At 34.1% G+C, this 20,771-nt stretch overlaps 1 protein-coding gene across 2 annotated transcripts in view; it reads left to right on the top strand.

Annotated features, from left to right (window-relative positions):
- The window catches only part of SLC30A7 (solute carrier family 30 member 7), a 92,932-nt gene that overhangs the window by 22,354 nt on the left and 49,807 nt on the right, over nucleotides 1-20,771 (top strand). Inside the window, exons 1-5 of one of the 2 annotated variants that reach the window (XM_032422590.1) lie at nucleotides 564-2,843; nucleotides 3,506-3,593; nucleotides 4,267-4,393; nucleotides 12,446-12,589; nucleotides 17,547-17,597. In XM_032422590.1, the coding sequence (XP_032278481.1) occupies nucleotides 2,764-2,843; nucleotides 3,506-3,593; nucleotides 4,267-4,393; nucleotides 12,446-12,589; nucleotides 17,547-17,597 (490 nt within the window). In that variant the 5' untranslated portion in view covers nucleotides 564-2,763. Of the gene's footprint in view, nucleotides 1-563; nucleotides 2,844-3,505; nucleotides 3,594-4,266; nucleotides 4,394-12,445; nucleotides 12,590-17,546; nucleotides 17,598-20,771 lie in introns of those variants that run through there. The other variant, XM_032422588.1, reaches the window with a different exon arrangement.

Below are 20,771 nucleotides of genomic sequence, written 5' to 3'. Positions count from 1 at the left end.
AGAAGCAGTGGAGTGTCCAGTGTTTGACTGGCTCTGCCTGAGTGTTTTCCTTTTTGAGTTCATAGAGTATTTTGCAGTGTAATTATATTTATGTATAAGCAGCACTCGGGTAATATCCTCCTTCTCTGTCTCTCCTCCTTCTTTCTCTTTCCTGTTCCCCTCTCTCGCCTCTTACGTGTTGACTCTTTCCCGTCTGTCCCCCTCCCTTGTGAGTGCTTTCTCACATTCTCTCCTTTCTTCACTCTTACCTGTTCTCTTTCTCACTCTTATCTCCATCCTCATCCTCTCTGCCATCTCTCCTGAACTCCCTTCTCCCCTCTCTTGTTTTTCTTTCCAGCTCCTTGTGCCTGTGCTCATGGTCTCTCCCTGTTCCTCAGCCTTCCATTCCCCCCCTTCCTCTCTTTCTCTCTCCCACACATCTTTTATCTTTCTTTTCTCCTGCTCTCTCTCTCTACCCTCCACCGCTGTATCTCTCAGGCTCTTTCTTATTCCCCCTCCTTCTCTCTGAACCTCTTAGTCCTAGTTCTTTCTTCTCTCCCTTTCCCAATCTCTTTCCTTCTCTCACTGATCCTCCTCCCAGAAGGTTCCCTTTCCTTTATAGTGTCTCTCCTTATGTCCTGCCTGCTCACATCCGCTGTCTTATGCACACGGCCTCCTGTTATCTCTTTTACTCTTGTTTCCTCACTGCTTCTTTCTCTCCACCTTCGCTTTTGTTCTCGAGCCAACACGCATGCACTTTCTCTTGTACGTGCTCTTGTTCTCTTCAGATATTTATCGAGGGCCCACTATGAGTCTAATTCTTTGCTACTTATAAAGATGAATAAGATATGGCTTCTGCGTTGGAGGAACTTGTGCTCTGATGAGGAAACACTGCTGTAAAAGTACCATAAAACTATACATTGTGACAAGTGCCAAAAGAAAGATAGATGAAATTCTGTGACAGAACTTGCTGATTTGGGGTATAACTGAAGTGATGTGGTTATTTGTAAGATTATAAAAAGTGAGACAAAAAACACTAATTATACTGTTTTTATTGACTGCAGCGAGGGATCTCTTTATCTATAAACCCAAACAGCTCAGAAGAGAACATTTTCCATGGCATTACGCAGACAAAAGATTCTTAAGTGTATTTTGAATCATTAAAGAAAGATTGCATGTAAAGTTCTAATCTTGTGTTGGAAAATTAGTAATTCATATATACTGTATATCAGAAATCTGATTAGGATATTTTACTCTACAATTTTTCAGAAAAAAATTTTAAAAAAGCCAATTTTTCAGGATAAACAGTAGGTGACTATAAAAATTCTCAGTTTGTTAAATCTTAGGTTATCTGTTGTTTCCTATTTAGAATGCACAGTCTCCCACCATATGATTTTTAGGAACAGCTTTGAATACCTCAGTACCATATTAGGTTTTAACTATTCAACTTTAACTAGTTTATATAAGGGAGTGATACTCTTGCCACCTTTATGTTTCCTGTTTTGTCTTCTCCTTGTTTGCTTTTTTCTTTTGAGAAAGGAAAAATTAGGGAGTAAAATCTGATGCAGCGTTTGAAACTATTAATAGTTGCTATAGTAATAAGTAGCAGCAGTAGTAAAATGTAGGTACCAGTACATCAAAGTGACACCGAATAGGCTAAGCCTGGGGATGAATCCCTAACCCCTCAGTTCAGTATGATCGCAACAGCAGACTGACCGCAGCAGAAAAATAATAGGAGGAATCTGAGAAGCAGAAGACTTTTCAGTATTTCTTTATAGAAAAGTCATCTTTGTGTCTGGTCACACTCCTCTTTTTGAAATAGCAATGCCAGCATAAAAGTAATATATGTCTAATAGGTAGATACATGCATATGTACACGCCTTTATATGTATGTATATACCCTTGTATCTTTTTTTTTTTTTTTTTGCCTTGGCTAAAGAATTCAGATACCATCTGAATTAGGCAATAGCACATTCATGAATGTGCTGTATTTTAATTCCAAGACTCACTGTGTTCAAGTAAACGTAGTCATTTGTAAAGGCAAGTATATCTAGTTTTCACAAGTTTTTCACTTGAATCCTGCAACCAAGTTTAGCAAATATATTAAGCCTAATTAAATCACTTTAGTCCAGCAGTTTATCAGAATTTATGGAGCACCTACTAAGCTAGGCATTAGAGACAAAAAGACGCCTGAAAAACATTCCTACCTTTGATCTTGAAATCTAATGGAATTCAAGGACAAAGGGCTTTCAGTCAAGCATAAGCTATGGGAGTAGAAGAGTGGGCTAAAAGAAAGTGCTTTTCGTTTTGAGGTTAGTAACCCTGCTGATATATTAGATAAATTCCTAAGTGTTTACTGCGGAAAGCCAGCTGAATTTAATGAATGTTCTCTCGTGAAAAATAAAAAGGCATATGCTTTGACAAATATTATGTAAATTTAATTCATTTGTATGTGTTAGAAGGTAGAAGTATGCATTATTTCTGAGTGCAGAAATATGTACTATGTTGGAATGTACTGACAGAGCAAACTCCAACATGATGGAATAGAGTGCATTTTAAAGAGTTTGTTCTCTTTATTTTAAACATAGTTCTTACAGTAAAAATTGTATTATCTAGAAGTTGACATAGAAAGCTAGAAAAAGCAGTGTTTTTGATGCTCCTATTATATTGTTTAAGGACCAGAGTGATTAACTGCTGTCAGCACCCTTTGAATAATGTTAGGACATGTAAAACTGCCAAATTAAAGTTCTTTCTAATAACTTTAACTAAGCCAAATAGTACCTTATGGAAAAAATAAAATCTTTCCCGATGCTTCACGCAGGTAGGAAGCAGAAAGCTTCAGAAGTCCATGGAGAAAAAGACAGGTATTTTAAAAAATAGTTTAATTAGTATTATGTGAAGCTAGAATTGATTCTAAAAATAGGTAATTGAAAAGTTTTGTTAAATTTCTTAATCTTAGAAAAGAGTGATAGAAATATAAATTTCAAGTTGTCTCTGGGGTACTTCAGAAATAATTTTATTTTCCTTCAGATCAAAGCTCCATTTTCCAAATATTTGAAAGCAGAAAGGTACAAAACAAAAAAATGTAAGGAACTCTTAGAAAAGAAGCAATTAATAAGTTAGAAAAACCCCTCTTTCAAGTCCTTTTCTTCTACTTTTTATCTTTAGATCCTTCCTTCTTTGCCTACTTGTCTAGTCCAGTTATTCCTTCTCCAGGGGCAACTTGAGATTTACATTTCTGTGAAAGGTCTTTCTAAATCTACTTACTCTAAGAAAGTCTTTATTGGCTTGTAGAAATGGATGTATTTCGCAGTATTGTGCTATTACATATAATTCATTATGATTAAATTCATTTCCTCGTTTCTACAATATATGTAGAATAAAACACATTAATTATACTATAAATATAGGACTTTGCTGGCTGCTTATAACCATATAATATGGTTTAGAATCTCTGAATGTGTATAAATTAATGATTTGATTTTTAAGAAATAATAATTCAGTTGTTTACTTTGCTCTTCTTTAGGTATGTTAGAGCGGAAGTTCTGGCTGGCTTTGTCAATGGCCTATTTTTGATCTTCACTGCTTTTTTTATTTTCTCAGAAGGAGTTGAGGTATTGTAAATAATGATTAGACTCAGTAAATTACATTTCTGTAATGAAAACGTTTATGAACTAAAGATACATGTACAGAGCTGCTTTCATGCTATTAAGTATTGAGGACAGTCTTGGGTCAGATAAAATCTTATGTAAGAGGACTTTACAAAATAGTTGAAAAAAATTAAATATACATGAAACTACTTGAAATTGAAAACAACTAAATGATAGTGCTTTATAGGTTATGAATGAAGTGTTGACTCTGTGAAAAGTAAAATCACGATCTGGGTAGTGAGGTCTGTCGGGAAGGGTTCTTAAAATAGAATCTGAGAGTTTTGCCATTGAACTTTTAATATTTGGTATAATAAAAAAAAATAGAGAAGATTGAAAGATCAATGAACTTTAAATGAATGGTAATATTATTTAAGATACCAAAGAGGGATAGGTTTTAGACCAAACAGTCATGCTATTAAATATTTGTGTTTCTTTAAAAATAGTAATTATTATCTTGTCTGCAGTAAGTGAGCACTATTTTTTTTTATTTTTTCCTATAAACTGTTTTGGCATATATTTTTAGAATGCTTTTAATTTTGAAAATAATCAAAAATTTTTAAAGATTGCTTTTTGTTTTTACCAGTTGATCAATCAGAAATTATATCAATGCTCTTTGTTTGTATTATGTGTTTTCTAGAGAGCATTAGCCCCTCCTGATGTACACCATGAGAGACTGCTTCTTGTTTCAATTCTTGGGTTTGTGGTAAACCTAGTAGGAATATTTGTTTTCAAGCATGGAGGTCATGGACATTCTCATGGCTCTGGTATGATGGTTAGAACCCTTTGTTTCTTCATTTTTCTCTTTTCCATCATAATTATCACTTCTAACAACTAATAAATTTTAAAATTAAAGCCTGTGTTGATTTTTAATAACAGAAATAATATGTTAATAGACTCTTATTAATGTCTTTCTGAGCTATCACTCCCACTTCTCCATGTTCCTCCATCCAAGTGCCATCTCAAGATTATACATGTTCTCAGTTTGGTGTGGATCCTTCCAGACCTCTGTAGCTTATCTGTTTAGTATGACACCATTTATATAAAACCAACAAATAAACATTAAAAACCACAAAACAAATCTAGTTACTAAAAATTATAGTGTATGTGGGTATGAAATTTATTATACCATCTGTTTTTGAGATCCTTCTGTTTGGTATACGTCAGTCCGCCTTCTCTTGTTAACATAAAACTCCACGGTGTGGGATACTGTGCCTATTTAAACTGGTCTTCTGTGTATAGACTTTAAGTCCTTTCCACATGAAGCATATCCTTGTGAACATATGCAAGTGTTTTTCCTAAGCTGTGCTATCCCATTTGGTAGCCATTAGTCACATGTGGCTATTTAAGTTTAAATTATGGTTAATTAAATTTAATAAAATTAAAAATTCACTTCTTCAGTTATATTAGCGATGTTTCCAGTGCTCTGTAGCCACATAGGGCTATCATATTGGACAGCAGATATAGAACATGTCCATCACAGAAAGTTCTTTGAATTTCACTGTGCTGGAATATAAGTAGAGTTGTTGGAACACGGGAAGTACAGTTTTTAGTTTCAATAGACAATGGCAAATTGCCCTCCGAAATGACTCATCCACATTTATCCCAGCAATGAATGCCAGTACTAATTTCGTCCCACTTACATCAAAACTTATTATTATGGGTTTAAAACTGTTTTGCTAATACTTTGATAAATATGTTATCTCATTTTATTTATTATTTCTCTGATTAGTAGTGAGGTTGAAAATCTTTCTGTATGTTTTTAGGCCACTCAAGTTTTTCCTCTCCTAGAATTGTCTATTTATTTTTGCTTGTTTTTCTATGGTCTTCCTGTTAATCCATTTATAATAATTTTTATATGTTTTGTATACTAATTGTTTTATGTGTTGCAAATAACTTTTCCCAATCTATGGCTTATCTTTAAACTTTTATATAGGGGTTCTAATTTGGATATAGTTTTACTGTTTCTTACATTTTTTCTGGCGTGTTTTCTACTGTTTGAGATGTTTCCTGTACCTGAGTCATAAACGTATACTCCTATATTTTAATACTGTTAAAATGTCAGGGTTTTTTCCCTCATCCATTTGTTCCTTCATCTATATGTAATTTGTTTTCATAATGGAGTGAGTTACGACTTAATTTTTTTTTTTCAGTGTGAATAAGCAGTTTTCCAAGCACCAATTATTAACCTGCCTTTTACCCCATTGAGGTAAAAGAACACTTTTAGCCTATATTAAATTGCCTTTCAAAGTTGTTTGGGCCTGTCTTGCTCAATTGGTTTTTTCATCAGCTTGTCAAGTTGTATGAAAAATCTTTTGGAGATTTTGACTGGGAATGCATAAAAGAATTTTTATGTCTTTTACTAAATTGTCTTTGCTATTTTGATAAAGATCTTTGTATTTTTTGGTCAGTTCATTTTTAGGTAGTTGGATGTTTTTATTACTATTAAGAATAAAAACTGTTATTCCTGCTTGTCTTATTGCATAACCAGGATCTCTAGCACAGTGTTGATTGGAAATACTTAGTTTGTATCCTTGTGTCAACCTGGATGATCACCTGAGTAACTTAACATTTTATCAGAATCCCTGGAGGAAGCCCCAAACATCAGCATGTTTTAAAGCTCTCCAGGTGACATTAATGTGCATTCTTCATTAAGTCAATGAAGAATGTTACTAAAGTTTTACCATTTGGTCTGATGTTTATGGTCTGTTTCTGATGAAACTATTTTATCACGTTAAGGATATTACTTTTTCTTCCTGAATCTATTGAAGTAATCATTTTTTTCCTCCTTAGTTAATTTAAAATTTGTAATTACATTGATAGATTTCTTATAAGGAACCATCCTTAAATTTTATGGTTAAAATGTATCCATTTAGGTTTGCATTTAGGTGTGTGATCCATTTTCAGTCAATTTTTGTATATGGTGTGAGGTATGGGCCCAATATCTTATTGTATATAGATTTCGGTTGTCTCAGCACCATTTGTTAAAAAGATTATTTTCACCCCTCTGAATTGTCTTGGCACTATTGTCAACAATCAGTTGACCATAAATGTGAGAGTTTAGGGGTGGCTGGGTGGCTCAGTTGGTTAAGCGACTGCCTTTGGCTCAGGTCATGATCCTGGAGTCCTTGGATCGAGTCCCACATTGGGTGCCCTGCTCAGCAGGGAGTCTGCTTCTTCCTCTGACCCTCCCCGCTCTCATGCTCTCTCTCTCTCTCAAATAAGTAAATAAAATCTTTAAAAAAAAAATGTTGAGAGTTTATTCTGGACTCTCAACTCTATTTCATTGATCTCTGTGTTTATCCTTATGCCAGTACCCTACTTGTTTAATGTACCTTTGAGGGGTGCCTGGGTGGCTCAGTCATTAAGCGTCTGCCTTCGGCTCAGGTCATGATCCCAGGGTCCTGGGATCGAGCCCCACGTCGGGCTCCCTGCTCCGCGGGAAGCCTGCTTCTCCCTCTCCCACTCCCCCTGCTTGTGTTCCCTCCCTCACTGTGTCTCTCTCTGTCAAATAAATAAAATCTTTAAAAAAAAAAAAAAAAAGTAATGTACCTTTGAGGTAGTTTCAAATTGGAACATGTGAGTTATCCAACTTTCTTCTTCTTTTTTAAGATTATTTTACCTATTACTGACTAATTTAAGATTATTTTACTTATTTATATTTCCATATACAGGCTCGTGGGTGGTGCATCTGGCTAAGCATCCGACTCTTGGTTTAGGCTCAGGTCGTGATCTCGGGGTCATGAGATCAAGCTCCGCGCTCTGCTCAGTGCAGTCTGCATTAGTTTCTCTCTCCCTCTGCCCCTCCTTCTGCTCATCCCATGTGTGCCTGCTCTCTCTCTCTCTCAAATAAATCTTTAAAAATTTTTTTTAAGATCCGCTTGTCAATTTCTGCAAAAAAAAGGCAGTTGGGATTTTGATAGAAATTGTGTTGAATCTGTAGATCAATTTGGGAAGTATTGTCATGTTAACAATGTTAAGTCTTCTGATCCATGAACATGGGATGCCTTCCCATTTATTTATAGCTTCTTTAATTCCTTTCAGCATGTTTTATAAGTTATTAGTGTACATGTTTCACACTTCTTAACTTTACAATTAGGCTTTCTTTTTTTTTGTTGCTATTGTAAATGTGATTGTTTTCTTAATTTCATTTTTTGATTGTTCTTTATTAATGTTTAGGGATACGGTTCATTTTTGGATACTGATCTTGTGTTTTGCCACATTGCTGAAGTTGTTCAATATTCTAATATATCTTCAGTGGATTCTGTAGAATTTTTTAGTATCATGTCATCTGCAAATAGAGATGATTTTACTTCTTCCCTTCCCATCTGAATGCCCTTTTTTTTCCCTTCCTTAATTGCCCTGATCATATGCTTCAGCACAATATTAAAGATTTATTTATTTTTCTGTGAGAGAGAGAGGGAACACCCACACACGTGAGTGGGGGGAAGGGCAGAGGAAGAGGGAGAAAGAGAATCTCCAGCAGACTCCCTGCTGAGCGTGAAGCCCAAGGTAGAGCTCCATCCCATGACCCTGAGATCATGACCTGAGCTGAAACCAAGAGTCCTACACTTAACCAAGCCACCCAGGCACCCTGCTTCAGTACAGTGTTAAATACAAGTGGTGAGAGAGGACATCCTTACTTTTTTTTCCTGATTTTATGCTGAAAGCATTCAGTCTTTCTTCATTAAATATGATGTTAGCTGTGTTAGCCATGTGTTTTTCAGAAATGCCCTTTATCGGATTAAGAGAGTTCATTTCTATTCCTAGTTTACTAGGTGTTTTTATCATGAAAGGGTACTGGGTTTTGTCACAACTTTCTCCTTCATTTTTTGAGATGATCAGTTGGTTTTTATCCTTTATTCTATTAATATGATGTATTACATTGCTTGATTTTTGGATATTAAACCACCTTTTCATTCTTAGGATAAACCCCATTTGGCCATGGTTTATCTTTTTTATATATTGTTTCATTTGGTTTGCTAGTATTTTGTTGAAAACTTTTGTGTCTATATTCTTAAGGAATTTTGGCCTGTACTTTTCTTTTGATGTCTTTGGTTGACATTGGTATCAAGATAATATTGGCCTTTTGTAATGAGTTGGGAAGTGTTCTCTTTTCTTCTATTTATTTTTTTTAAGGGGGTAGGTGGGGAAGAGTGTGAAGTATTGGTATTTTTAAATGTTTGGCAGAGTTCAGTATGAAGTCATCTGGGCCTGGGCTTTTCTTTTTTGGAAGTTTTTAAATTTTTCTTTTTTTTTTTTTTTTGCATATTATAGGTCTGTTCAGATTCCTGTTTCTTCTTGAGTCAGTTTCAATAGTTTGTGTATTTCTAGGAATGTTTGTCCATTTGTCCATCCCATCTAAATTACCTTGTTTACTTGTTTATGGTATGTCTTTTTAAAAATTTATTTTATTTCCATAAGGTCAGTAGTGAAGACCTCTCTTTTCCCAATTTTAGTAATTTGTGCTTTCTGTCATTTTTTTTCTTGGTTAATTTAGTTAAAAGTTTATCAATTTTGTTTATCTTTTTTTTAAAGAATGCCCTTTTGGGTTTATCGATTTTTTTCCCATTGTTTTTCTCTTCTCTATTTAATTTTATTTCTGCTTTAATATTTTTTATGTCCTTTCTTCTCCTTGCTTTGCCTTTAGTTCTTCTTTTTTTAGTTTCTTAAGGTGGAAAATTAGATTATTGATTTGAGATTTTTTTTTACCATAGGGAAATATTTTTCTAAGCACTGCTGAAATATAATCTGTAAGTTTTGTATGTCATGTTTTTTCATTTCATTTTTGTTCATCTCAAAGTATTTTTGTTTCCCTTGTGATTTCTTCTTTGAACCATTAGTCATTTAAGAGTGTGTCCTTCATTTTTCTTCTGTCGTTAATAATCTAATTTAATTCCATTGTGATCAGATGACACACTTTTTAAGATTTCAGGTTCTTTTCAATTTATTGAGTCTTATTTTATGACCTAGCATTTGGTCTGCATGGACAAATGTACACTTGAGAATATGTACTTTAAATATTTAAAGTACAAATTTAAATATGTACTCTGCTTTGTTCTGTAGATGTCTGTTAGGTCTAATTTGTTCATAGTTGTTCAATCTTCTGGTTTTTTGTTGATCTTCTGCCTAGTTATCTATTTATTATTGAAAGTAGGTATTGAAGTCTCCAACTATTATTGTTGAATTATATATTTTTTCAGTCAATTATTTTAGGTTTTGCTTCATGTATTTTGGAGCTGTGTTGTTTAGTGCAATATGTTTATAATTGTCGTATCTTCCAGATAGATTGAATATGTTATTATATGATGTTCTTTTTTTCTTACAGTAATTTTTGGCTTACAGTTTATTTTGTCTGACATTATGATAACCATTCCAGCTTTTTTTTTTTTTTAACTACTTGCATGGTGTATTTTTCTTCCTATCTTTTTGCTTTCAACCTGTTTGTGTCTTTGACTCTAAAGTGTGTCTCTTGGAGACAGAATGTAACTGGATCATATTTTTTTTTATCCATTCTGACAATCTCTGTCTTTTGATTGGGATATTTAAACAATTTACATCTCATGTAATTACTACTAAGGTAGGATTTACATCTGCCATTATAATACTTGTTTTCTATATCTTCTGTCCTTTTTTTTTTTTAAATTTTTTTATTGTTATGTTAATCCCCATACATTACATCATTAGTTTTAGATATAGTGTTCCATGATTCATTGTTTGTGCATAACACCCAGTGCTCCATGCAGAACGTGCCCTCCTCAATACCCATCACCAGGCTAACCCATCCTCCCAACCCCCTCCCCTCTAGAACCCTCAGTTTGTTTTTCAGAGTCCATTGTCTCTCGTGGTTCTTCTCCCCCTCCGATTTCCCCCCCTTCATTCTTCCCCTCCTGCTACATTCTTCTTCTTCTTTTTTTCTTTCTTAACATATATTGCATTATTTGTTTCAGAGGTCCTTTTTGTTACTCTATTCCCTGATTCCTGTTTTTTAAATATAATACTTTCTAGTGTACTTTTACTTCTCTTGTTTCTTTTACAAGTAGCATCTTAATGTAAAACAATTTAGTTCAGATTAATAGTAATTTAGTAATACACAAAACCTTTGCTCCAATATACCTCCGTGTTCACCTCTCTTCTTCGTACTATTATTGTCATACAAATTTCATGCTTTTATGATGTCCATCAATACAGTTTTATAATTATTACTTAATACAATTGTCTCTTGAAACATACAGGAGAAGAAATGAATCATAAATTTAAAAATATATTTATCCTCTGTCATAATTGCCTTTACCAGTGCTCTTTATTTCTCTGTGTGGATTTTTGTTACTGTTTGGTGTTCTTTCATTTCATTTGCAGATAGTGTTTTTGTTTATGTGATAATGTCTTATTTCTCCTTTATTTTTAAGGGAGAGAGTTGAATTTAGCATTCTTAGTTGAGTCTTTTTCTAACATTTTGATTTTGTCATCCCACTGGCTTTTGGCCTCTATGGTTTTTGTGGAGAAGTCACCAGTTAATCTTACTCAAGTTCTGTTATACATGGTAAGTTATTTTTATCTTGGTGTACAACTTCCAGTGTCTCTGACATTCATCAATTTGACTATGATGTTTCTAGATATGGCTCTGTTTGAGTTAGTTCTTGGATTCTCCTAAGTTTCTTGAATGTGTAGATTAATATTTTTCATCAAAGTTGGGGTTTCTAGCCATTATTTCTTCAAATATTTTTTCTGTCTCTTCTTTTTTGGGGACTCCTTAATGCTTAATTTGGTATGTTTGATGTTTCCACAGGTCTCTAAGGCTGTGTTTATTTTTCTTAATTTTCTTCTTTTCTGCTCCTCAGAGTGGACAGTCTCTAGTGATCCATCTTCCAAGTTTGCATAATTGTAGCTCAGATCTGTTGTTGAGCACTTCTAGTAAATATTTTATTTCAGTTACTGTATTTCTTTAATTCCAGAATTTTTTGTTTGGTTCTTTTTTTATAATTTCTCTTTATTGATATTCTCTATTTGGTGAGTTATTGTTGTTATACTTTAATTCTTTAGACATGGATTTCTTTATTTCTTTGAACATATTCTAATGGCTGATTTAAATAAAGTCTTTGTCCAAAATCTGGGTCTCCTTCAGGAACATTTTCTGTGGGTTGCTTTTTTTTTCTATGTATGTAGCATACTTTCATCTTTCTTTGCATGTCTTACAATTTTTGTCGTTGTTGAAAACTGGACGTTTTATATTATAATGACTCTGGTATCATTACTTTACCTCTCCCTTCAAAGTTTGTTGCATTATTTTGTTTTTGTTTTTTCTAAGGATTCTACCTGCTATAATGTAATTCTGCTGATCTTTTATCAAATACAGTGGCTTCCCTGCCACTGCCTCAAAGTGACCGTATGCATACATTTTGTTTTACTTTGATAGTATATGTAATAGTACTTTGCAAAGTTTTAGCTAAGATTTTTGTCTGTGGTCTTCACTGCTTTATCCCCAGTGCCTAGAATAGTGCCTATAACATAGTGTGTTTCAAATAAGTATTTCCTGAATGAATGAATGAATGGCATTGTCTAATCTCTAAATATTTCTGTGTACTTCTCACTTATTTTCATCTCCAGTAAAGTCTACCACTTCCCTCCATATTTCATTTCCTTACCATACTCCATGGTAGGAACTCAATCAGTTTTAATGAATCTATAACAATTTTTACAAGTAGATCTTTACTTAATTGAATCTCTTTTTAGAGCTAATTCTTTTCACTGATATCAGTATTATTATAACCATTTATATAATATAGTTTTACATACTTTTTGTTCTAACTACTTTTTAGGCCATGGACACAGTCATTCCCTTTTTAATGGTGTTCTGGATCAGGCACATGGCCATGGAGATCATTGCCATAGTCATGAGCTGAAACATGGTGCTGCACATAGTCATGATCATGCTCATGGACATGGACACTTTCATTCTCATGGTAAGTACAGCCAGAATACTTTCAAATGGACAGCCTTCCAAATATACAGAAATTTTGTATAGATTACTCTTTTAGTTGAGATAATTTCTTCAAAAGGTTTTGTAATCAACTTCCTTTCTAATGAATCAGACTAAATGGTTCGCAGGGCTTGTTCATTTTTAGTATATAATGAAATTAACTCAGTATAATGCCAAGGATATAGCTGTTTTTCAGTGAGTATATTACACTATGTGCCACTATTTTAAATGAGCTTCAGTGAATGAGAAACAATTGCATTTTAGCAAATGAAAATTATAATTTTTTAAGTACAGATGAGATTGGGTGCGTTTTTTAAGTACAATAAGGCCTTTTGTCCTACATAGGCTTATAAAAATACAATAGGGGTTTTCAGTTTTGCATATTTTCATTGTAATTTTTGGTGAATATCACCCGATACTTCCTTGTGCCCTTAGAAATCTTTGTATGCTGGAGTACCTGGGTGGCTCAGTTGGTTAAGTATCTGCTTTTGTCTCAGGTCATGATCTCAGGCTTCTGGGATTGAGGCCCTCCTCAGCAGGGAGTCTACTTCTCCCTCTTTCTGTGCCCCTCCCCACTGCTCAGAGTATAGATTAATAGAAGTTGCTTAGATACCACAGTCAGATTATCTTTAAATAAATTATATTCTCAAGTATTGTCTATACCTGCCAAATAGAATCCTCAGACTTTTGATTTGAAAATTGAAAAGGGAATTGAATATTAAGTCCCTAATTTATCAGTCTCTAAAATTTGCTATATTTTTGTAACTATTAAACTGGTATGTTTTATTTATTGCTTCTTATTTATTTTTATTTTAATTCCAGTATACTTAACATACCATATTACATTAGTTTCAGGTGTACAATGTAGCGATTCAACAATTATATACATTAGTCAGTGCTCATCAAAATAAGTGGACTCTTAATCCTCTTCACCTGTTTCACTCATCCTCCCACCTACCTCCCCTCTGGTAACCATCAGTTTGTTCTCTAGTTAAGAGTCTGTTTTTTGGGGACGCCTGGGTGGCTCAGTCGGTTAAGCGTCTGCCTTTGGCTCAGGTCATGATCCCAGGGTCCTGGGATCGAGTCCTGCATCGGGCTCCCTGCTCCGCGGGGAGCCTGCTTCTCCCTCTGCCTCTGTCTCTCTCTCTGTCTCTCATGAATAAATAAATAAAATCTTTAAAAAAAAAAAAAGAGTCTGTTTTTTGGTTTGTCTTCTTTTTTTTCTCTTTGTTCGTTTGTTTTGTTTTGTTTTTTTGAGAGAGAGCATGGGTGAGTGGAGGGGAGGGGCATAGAGAGAGAGAATGAGAGAGAGAGAGAGAATCATAAGCAGGCTCCAGGCCCAGCACATGGAGCCTGATGTGGGGCTTGGCCTCATGACCCTGAAATCATGACCTGAGCTGAAATCAAGAGTCGGATGCTTAACCAACTGAGCCACCCAGGTGCTCCCATTTGTTTTGTTTCTTAAATTCTATGAATGAGTGAAATCATGTGGTATTTGTCTTTCTCTGACTGACTTATTTCACTTAGCACAATACACTCTAGCTCCATCCACGTCATTGCAAATGGCAAGATTTCAGTCTTTTTGATGGCTGAATAATATTCCAACGTGTGTGTGTGTGTGTGTGTGTGTGTGTGTGTGTGTGTGTGTGTTTACACACACATCTTTATCCATCTGTCGATGGACACTTGGGCTGCTTCCATAATTTGGCTGTTGTAAATAATGCTGCAGTAAAGAGTGGTGCATATATCCTTTCAAATTAGTGTTTTGTATTTTTTGGGTAAATACCCAGTAGTGTGATTACTGGATTATATGGTAGTTCTGTTTTAAACTTTAGAGGAACTGTAAACAACATACTGTAAAAAACCAAGAGTCAAATTCTTAACCGACTGAACCACCCACGTACCCCTAGAATGAAAGTTCTATATTACTCTGAAATATATTCATTGGACTCCAAATAACTTAGTGGTTTGAGACCCACTCTCACCCATTCAAAACTTGTAAATAGTTATACATCCTGTTTCTCCTTGAATTTTTATTTTCATTCCAGAATTTTATAATAAGAGATTATATTTGGGTTAAGTTATTAATTGATCATGTGTTCTACTTCTTGGCAATAAAATAGGTATATAAATTTAAATTTTTTATTTCCTAGAAACATAAGACTTAGCGTTTAAACATTTCTTTTGGATGGAGTTATTGTAGTTACTACTAAAAGTCAAAGTAATTCTATTTTTAAAATGTTGATGCATGTATAATCATAAAAGGCAACATTTTACTTAAAATACGTATATTAATGCGATAATTTGAGCTCTTTTTTTCTCAATTAGTGTATGGAAAAATGACACTGACACTTATCAGCATAAAAAAGGTTTTGGCAATAATTCTGTTCCTATTTTCTAGCTTTACAATGCAAGTGCTAAGAAACCTTAAATAGAAATTCTGTTTATAGCAGTTTCGGTGAATTCTTTGAACACCTTCAGAATTACACTCCAAAAATTACTTAGTGATCTGTTATCAAAAATTATTTTTGATAATCTATAAATTGGCAGCTTCATTAGCTAATCCTTGCATTCTATTAAAAACAGTTGGAAACTTGCTTACAAAAGGATTTGCCAGGTAGTCAGTAGAGTTGTTACTTTTGTAGCATTACCACCAATATTTGCAATTGACCCCTTGTTTGTTGCCCTAGAATTTTTTTTATACCTTGAGCAATGCACTGTAGTAAGATTCTAAATAGGTGAAAGGTAGCTTTTCTTTTTGGCCAAGGGGGAGAAGGATAAGTGGCAAGGAAGAATTTATATGACATCAGGGCACATGGAGATCATAGTAACTAGTAAAAGGAAATGCTAGGCTTCAAACACAAGGAAATCTGACTCCAGGGGTCCCTGGGTGGTTTAGTCGGTTAAGCATCTGCCTCTTGATTTTTTATGTTGGTTGAGTGTCCCACTCTCGATTTTGTCTCCGGTCATGATCTCTGGGTCATGGGATTGAGCCCTGCATAGGGTTCCTCGCTCAGCGGGGAGTCTGCTGGAGATTCTTCCTCCACTCTCTGCCCCTCCCCCCTGCACTCTCTCTAAAATAAATAAAAAAAGGAAATCCGACTCCAAAATCTTCTCTTTACTATTATTTCTGCCTTCAGTATATATTAGCCAATATGAGGATACAAAAGTAATAGGGCCATGATTCCATTTTGCCCTTAAGAGACATCATAGTCTCACTGGGAAATGCTGTGAGCTCTATATTTATTGAAATGCTACACTGTCAGTAAAGCTAGCTGGTTTTTGTTTGCTTGGTTTAACTGCTCATATCTCAGTGACTCAAGCAGTAAAAGTTTATATCTTGCTCTTGGGTTGATGGGGTAGAGGAGGGTGGGTGCTGTTTTTCATTCAATTTAGGGATCTAGGTTCCTTTCATCCCTGGGATTCTTGACCCTTGGAACCCTCCACTGGATTCCCTGCATCTACCCGGAGATAGAGTACATAGAAGATCATATGGGACATTTTTATGAGCCTAGAAGTGGTTTACCTGTCATATTTCTTTTTTTTTTTAATTTAATTTATTTATTTAACAGAGAGAGAGAGCACAAGCAGGGGGAGCGACAGGCAGAGAGAGAAGCAGGCTCCCCGCAGAGCAGGGAGCCTGTTGCAGGGAGCCTGATACAGGGAGCCTGATGCAGGGTTTGATCCCAGGACCCTGGGATTATGACCCAAGCCAAAGGCAGATGCTTAACCGACTGAGACACCCAGGCGCCCTACCTGTCATATTTCTTTGCTTAATACTGTTACATATATCATATAACTCAAGAGAGCCTGGAAAATGTAGTTTATTTGATTACCAAAGAAGAAGAAGAAATGGGTGATAAACAACTAGCTAGTGTCTACCACAGATAACAAATTTTATATCCAGAAGGACTTTTCAGATTTTACATAGGTGGGAGTTATATTATTTTACATAACCATTGTATTAATATAGCAGAATACACCTTTCCAAATATTATGTCAAAAATTACTGTCATTATCTGGACCTACTACTTATAGACAAATCTCCTCCCTTGGTCAGGAGCTGGATTTTTAGAACAGTTAACACTTTTGACAATTAGCATGATTTTTAAGGTGACTATGTCTTTCTCCCCACCATAGCAGTGCCATATCCAGACAGAAATCACTGTGCAGCCTTAGGCTTTTATGCCTCTTCTGGCATTGTTACGGGCTCTATCAAAGTTGTAGTAAGGATATGTCAGCTCTTCGGTACTATGGGCCAAGAACCATGACCCCAGGCAGGCTTTCTGTTAGACATGTTCAGAAAGCTTGTCAGGCCTCCTGATGATCTCAATATTGCTGATCTTTTACCTTGTTTACCTATGTTTTCTGCTTTTATGTTAAAGCTGATAGTATCTTCAGAGTCAGTATAGAAATTGCAGTATTTTTAAATTTTTTTCATCATAAAGGCAAAATGGAAAGTATTTTTATCTCTTCTGTTTGAAAAGCTTGCTACATCCATCTAGAAGCTATTGGAAAGCTCTTGTTTGCAATAGTCTGGTTATCCTGGATGCTGTCCTGGCTTTATTTCTTGGACTTCTTATAACTTTCAACAGTAGATTTGTTTTGTCTGAGTTTTCCAGTTGTAAAATTAGTGTAGCAAACTGTAGTATAAGGTATGTTATGAATAGTAGAAGACTTTCACAATGTTTTTAATTTACTATTTTTACCAGATTGCTTGATATAATAATTTCCTAAATACTGTGTACCATTTTGAAATTGCCCGTGTCTGTCTCCATTAAATTATTGTATTAAATTTAAAAAAGAATTTTGTAAATCTGATGTGGCTGTATAGTCATGCATCCTTCATGATATATTTGAATGAAAAGTTCTCTGAATTGCAAAAATTGAATCGGTAATTGAAGATATATTTTAAAATAATTAAACTTAACTCTCTACAGATGGTCCCTCCTTAAAAGAAACAGCAGGACCCAGCAGACAGATTTTACAAGGTATGACAAGTAATTTGTGTATTTCTCAGTTTTATGAAACAGGTTTCATTGTGTTGAGCTAGCTGAAGTTTTCCTTTAAGAAAAATATGTAACAGTATTTGTGTCTAAAATATTATCTTTCTTTGTGACTTTTTAAATATATACTATTAGTTATATTAGCATACATTCTTTTAACTATCACTTGGCTATTTCCTTAGATTTAATAAGATTACGGTAGTTAAAAACTGTACTGCTTAACTATAAATAATACCCATGCCAATGACTATAGTAACACCATAGTAATATATTTGCCTCCATAGGATTACTAAATAAGAATATATATATATATATAATTTATTTTTCTTATTTTGCATCTGATAATTTTAATATGTGAGTCATTTGGGTTCTAAATCTTTGCTTTGTTGTTATTGATCCTTTCCTCTAGCCAGAGGTCATATTGAAGATGCTGCAAATAACTGAAAAATTCAGTTAACTCAGTTTTCATGTGTGAGTACCCACATGGAAACTTTGAATACCAGACAGATTTCCCTATCCTTGAGCTAACTACTGGGCTGCTGCAGCCACCATAAATTGATGGATACTCAGAAAATATAAAGTAACTTTCATAACAGCTTGTATAAAAGATAATTAGGAAGGCAGGTCTAACCTCCCTTCCCTCAACTTGTGATGATTTCCAAAATTAAAAATAAACTCCTATTATCAAGGCTAATTTATAGCATTGGATATAGATGCATTACATATGCATGATTATAAGCTATTTCAGCAAATGCTGTTCTAAACCAATTCTATATATTTTGCAAATGGAAAACTAGTAACTGAAAGACACATTTAAGCCTCCTGAAATAAACTCCTCAGTATGGAGGAGCACATTCATAGTGGGGAAAAAAAAAAAAAACAAGAGCTATATCAAGAAATAGTGGAGAAAAATAGGCGCAGTAGAGATTGGATCACAAGCTATTGAGAAAGTCAGATTGAAGTCAAAATCTAATAAAAGCAGGAAGGTGGGGAGCTGGGAGTTAGGAAACTTTGATGATGAAGTCTAAATAGAAATTCAGAGCCAAAGATTGGCTCCTACCCCAAAGAAACTATCATAATTCACAGACAAAACTGATTTTCTCTGCTTTGTAAAATTTTATAATGTATCATTTTACATGACATGTAAGCTCCTGTTTAACCATCATCATTTGATGCCTATGGATATGACAAAGGTCACACTTTGCATTATATATATATCTTTTAATATTAATATAACAGAGTTAACTTTTTAGAGCAATTTTACATTCATAGCAAAACTGAGCAGAAGGTACAGAGATTTCCCATATACCCCTGTCCTGGGGATAGCATTCCAAATTGTCAGAATCTCCTAGCAGAGTAGTACATTTGTTTTATATATATATATATATATATATATATATATATATATATTTATAGTCTCTGGCTGGAGTGTTCTTGGGCAGTTAAAATATTCGTATCCTTCCAAGTCTTCTAAGGCTTTCAACTTTTATGTAAGTTAAACATATTAGTTTAACTTCTTTCTTTAGTGATTTTTCTTCTTGAAACAGTTAACTAGAAAGTGAGAAGGGCTTAGGTAATTAATGACACTTGCTAATAAAGCCACTTTTCAGGTCGGCACATAAGATGTAGTCAGGGACTTTTCAGTCAAAGAAAAATCAAGAACAAATGATTCTTTTTCCTTTTGATTATTTAGAGCTGTTTTTATGTCTGATCCTACTAAAACACTGATTAAAGAATATAAGGGCTTAAAATCACATTTCACTTAAGAGTTTTGAAGCGTAGGTCCCTTCAGTCTACTTTGATGGGTATTTTTCTTCAGTTTTATTTTTTAAACTTAATGTGGCCTCGACACTTACTAGTCTGTTTAATTCTTTGCTATTTGAAATACCCTAGAGGAAGAGTTTTTTCCTCTAAGTATGCTTCGGCATAATATTTTTGTTACAGGAAATAGAGCCATTAGCTTTTTGAAGAATAGTTATAAACGTCAGTAATCTATACGAATGAAAAAGTATATTAAGTACTGCAGGATGAATTATATTTGGTATAATACTTGATATAAAATTACACAGTAGAAGATGAATCGAAGCATATTTTCCTAGAGCACATTAAGATTTGATTGGACTCAGTAATAGTCTGTTTTTAAATTATTAGAAAGTGTTTTCAAGTTTTAGTAAATCTGTGTTTTACACCTAAAAAAAAATGGTTTGCCTTTAATTGTCCAGTGAATAATAAAGTAGAATAAGTATTTCTAAAGTAGATATGTGCTTTTTAAGTATTATTTCTTTTCAGATAGAATAAATGCTATTTTAAAATATTCTATTTTTAGTAACATGGTTTAAGTTTGTTTCAAAGACAATGTTTGTATACAGTAAATTTTACCTATTAAAGATCTAAATGTTGAATAATTTGCTGTCTTAAGTCTGTTTAAGAAATAATGTATTTTAAACTTACTTCTTGATTTTTTTAAATGGTTTTCCAGTCAATTATTAAATGACTTAAATTATTAAATATTTAATGGGTTCTGGTTCTGATCTCACTTCTGACCACAAATTAAGATTCTGTGCCCAAATCCAATGGGGGGCGTGAAGAATGTACTCTCATAAGCAAGCAGTTCTCTGATACCTGGAGGTCAGAGGGGCCTGGGACTGAAAGTTCCAACCCTCTAATCATATGATTGGTTCTCCTGTCATCCCATCCTTAGGTGGGGTCCAAAAATATATTAACATTAACCAGAGACACCTTTGTCACTGTCACTTAGGAAGTTCCCAGGGTTTTCCAGAAACCAGGATGAAGACCAAATATGTATTTCTTATTATAAATCACAATATCACAATATTGTATCTAGGTTTCAAGACAGAATATCAGTATCCTAACAATTTAATATTTATTTATTAAAATTTTAAAAATATTTTATATTTGCTTTTAAATATTCAGATCTCTACTTTCTTCCTTATCAGGTTTGAGCTTAGTGTATAATTTAGGTAACAAAACCTTCAGGATAATTAATAAGTATACCAGGATTTATAGAGTTAGAGTCCATAGGAAATTTAGTCTCAAGTAGTAATAATTTTAATTACCAGCAGAGGGCTCTGTGTGTACATATATTTGTAGTTACAATGTTTCTTGAACAGTTCTTTCAGCCTAATGCCATTTTCTTTC

The sequence above is a fragment of the Phoca vitulina genome, unplaced genomic scaffold (genome assembly GCF_004348235.1).
Source record: "Phoca vitulina isolate PV1807 unplaced genomic scaffold, GSC_HSeal_1.0 scaffold2, whole genome shotgun sequence".
In the NCBI taxonomy this organism is placed as follows: Eukaryota; Metazoa; Chordata; class Mammalia; order Carnivora; family Phocidae; genus Phoca; species Phoca vitulina.
The sequence above is the reverse complement of the archived record's forward strand: the minus strand, read 5'-3'. Positions and strand labels throughout refer to the sequence as shown.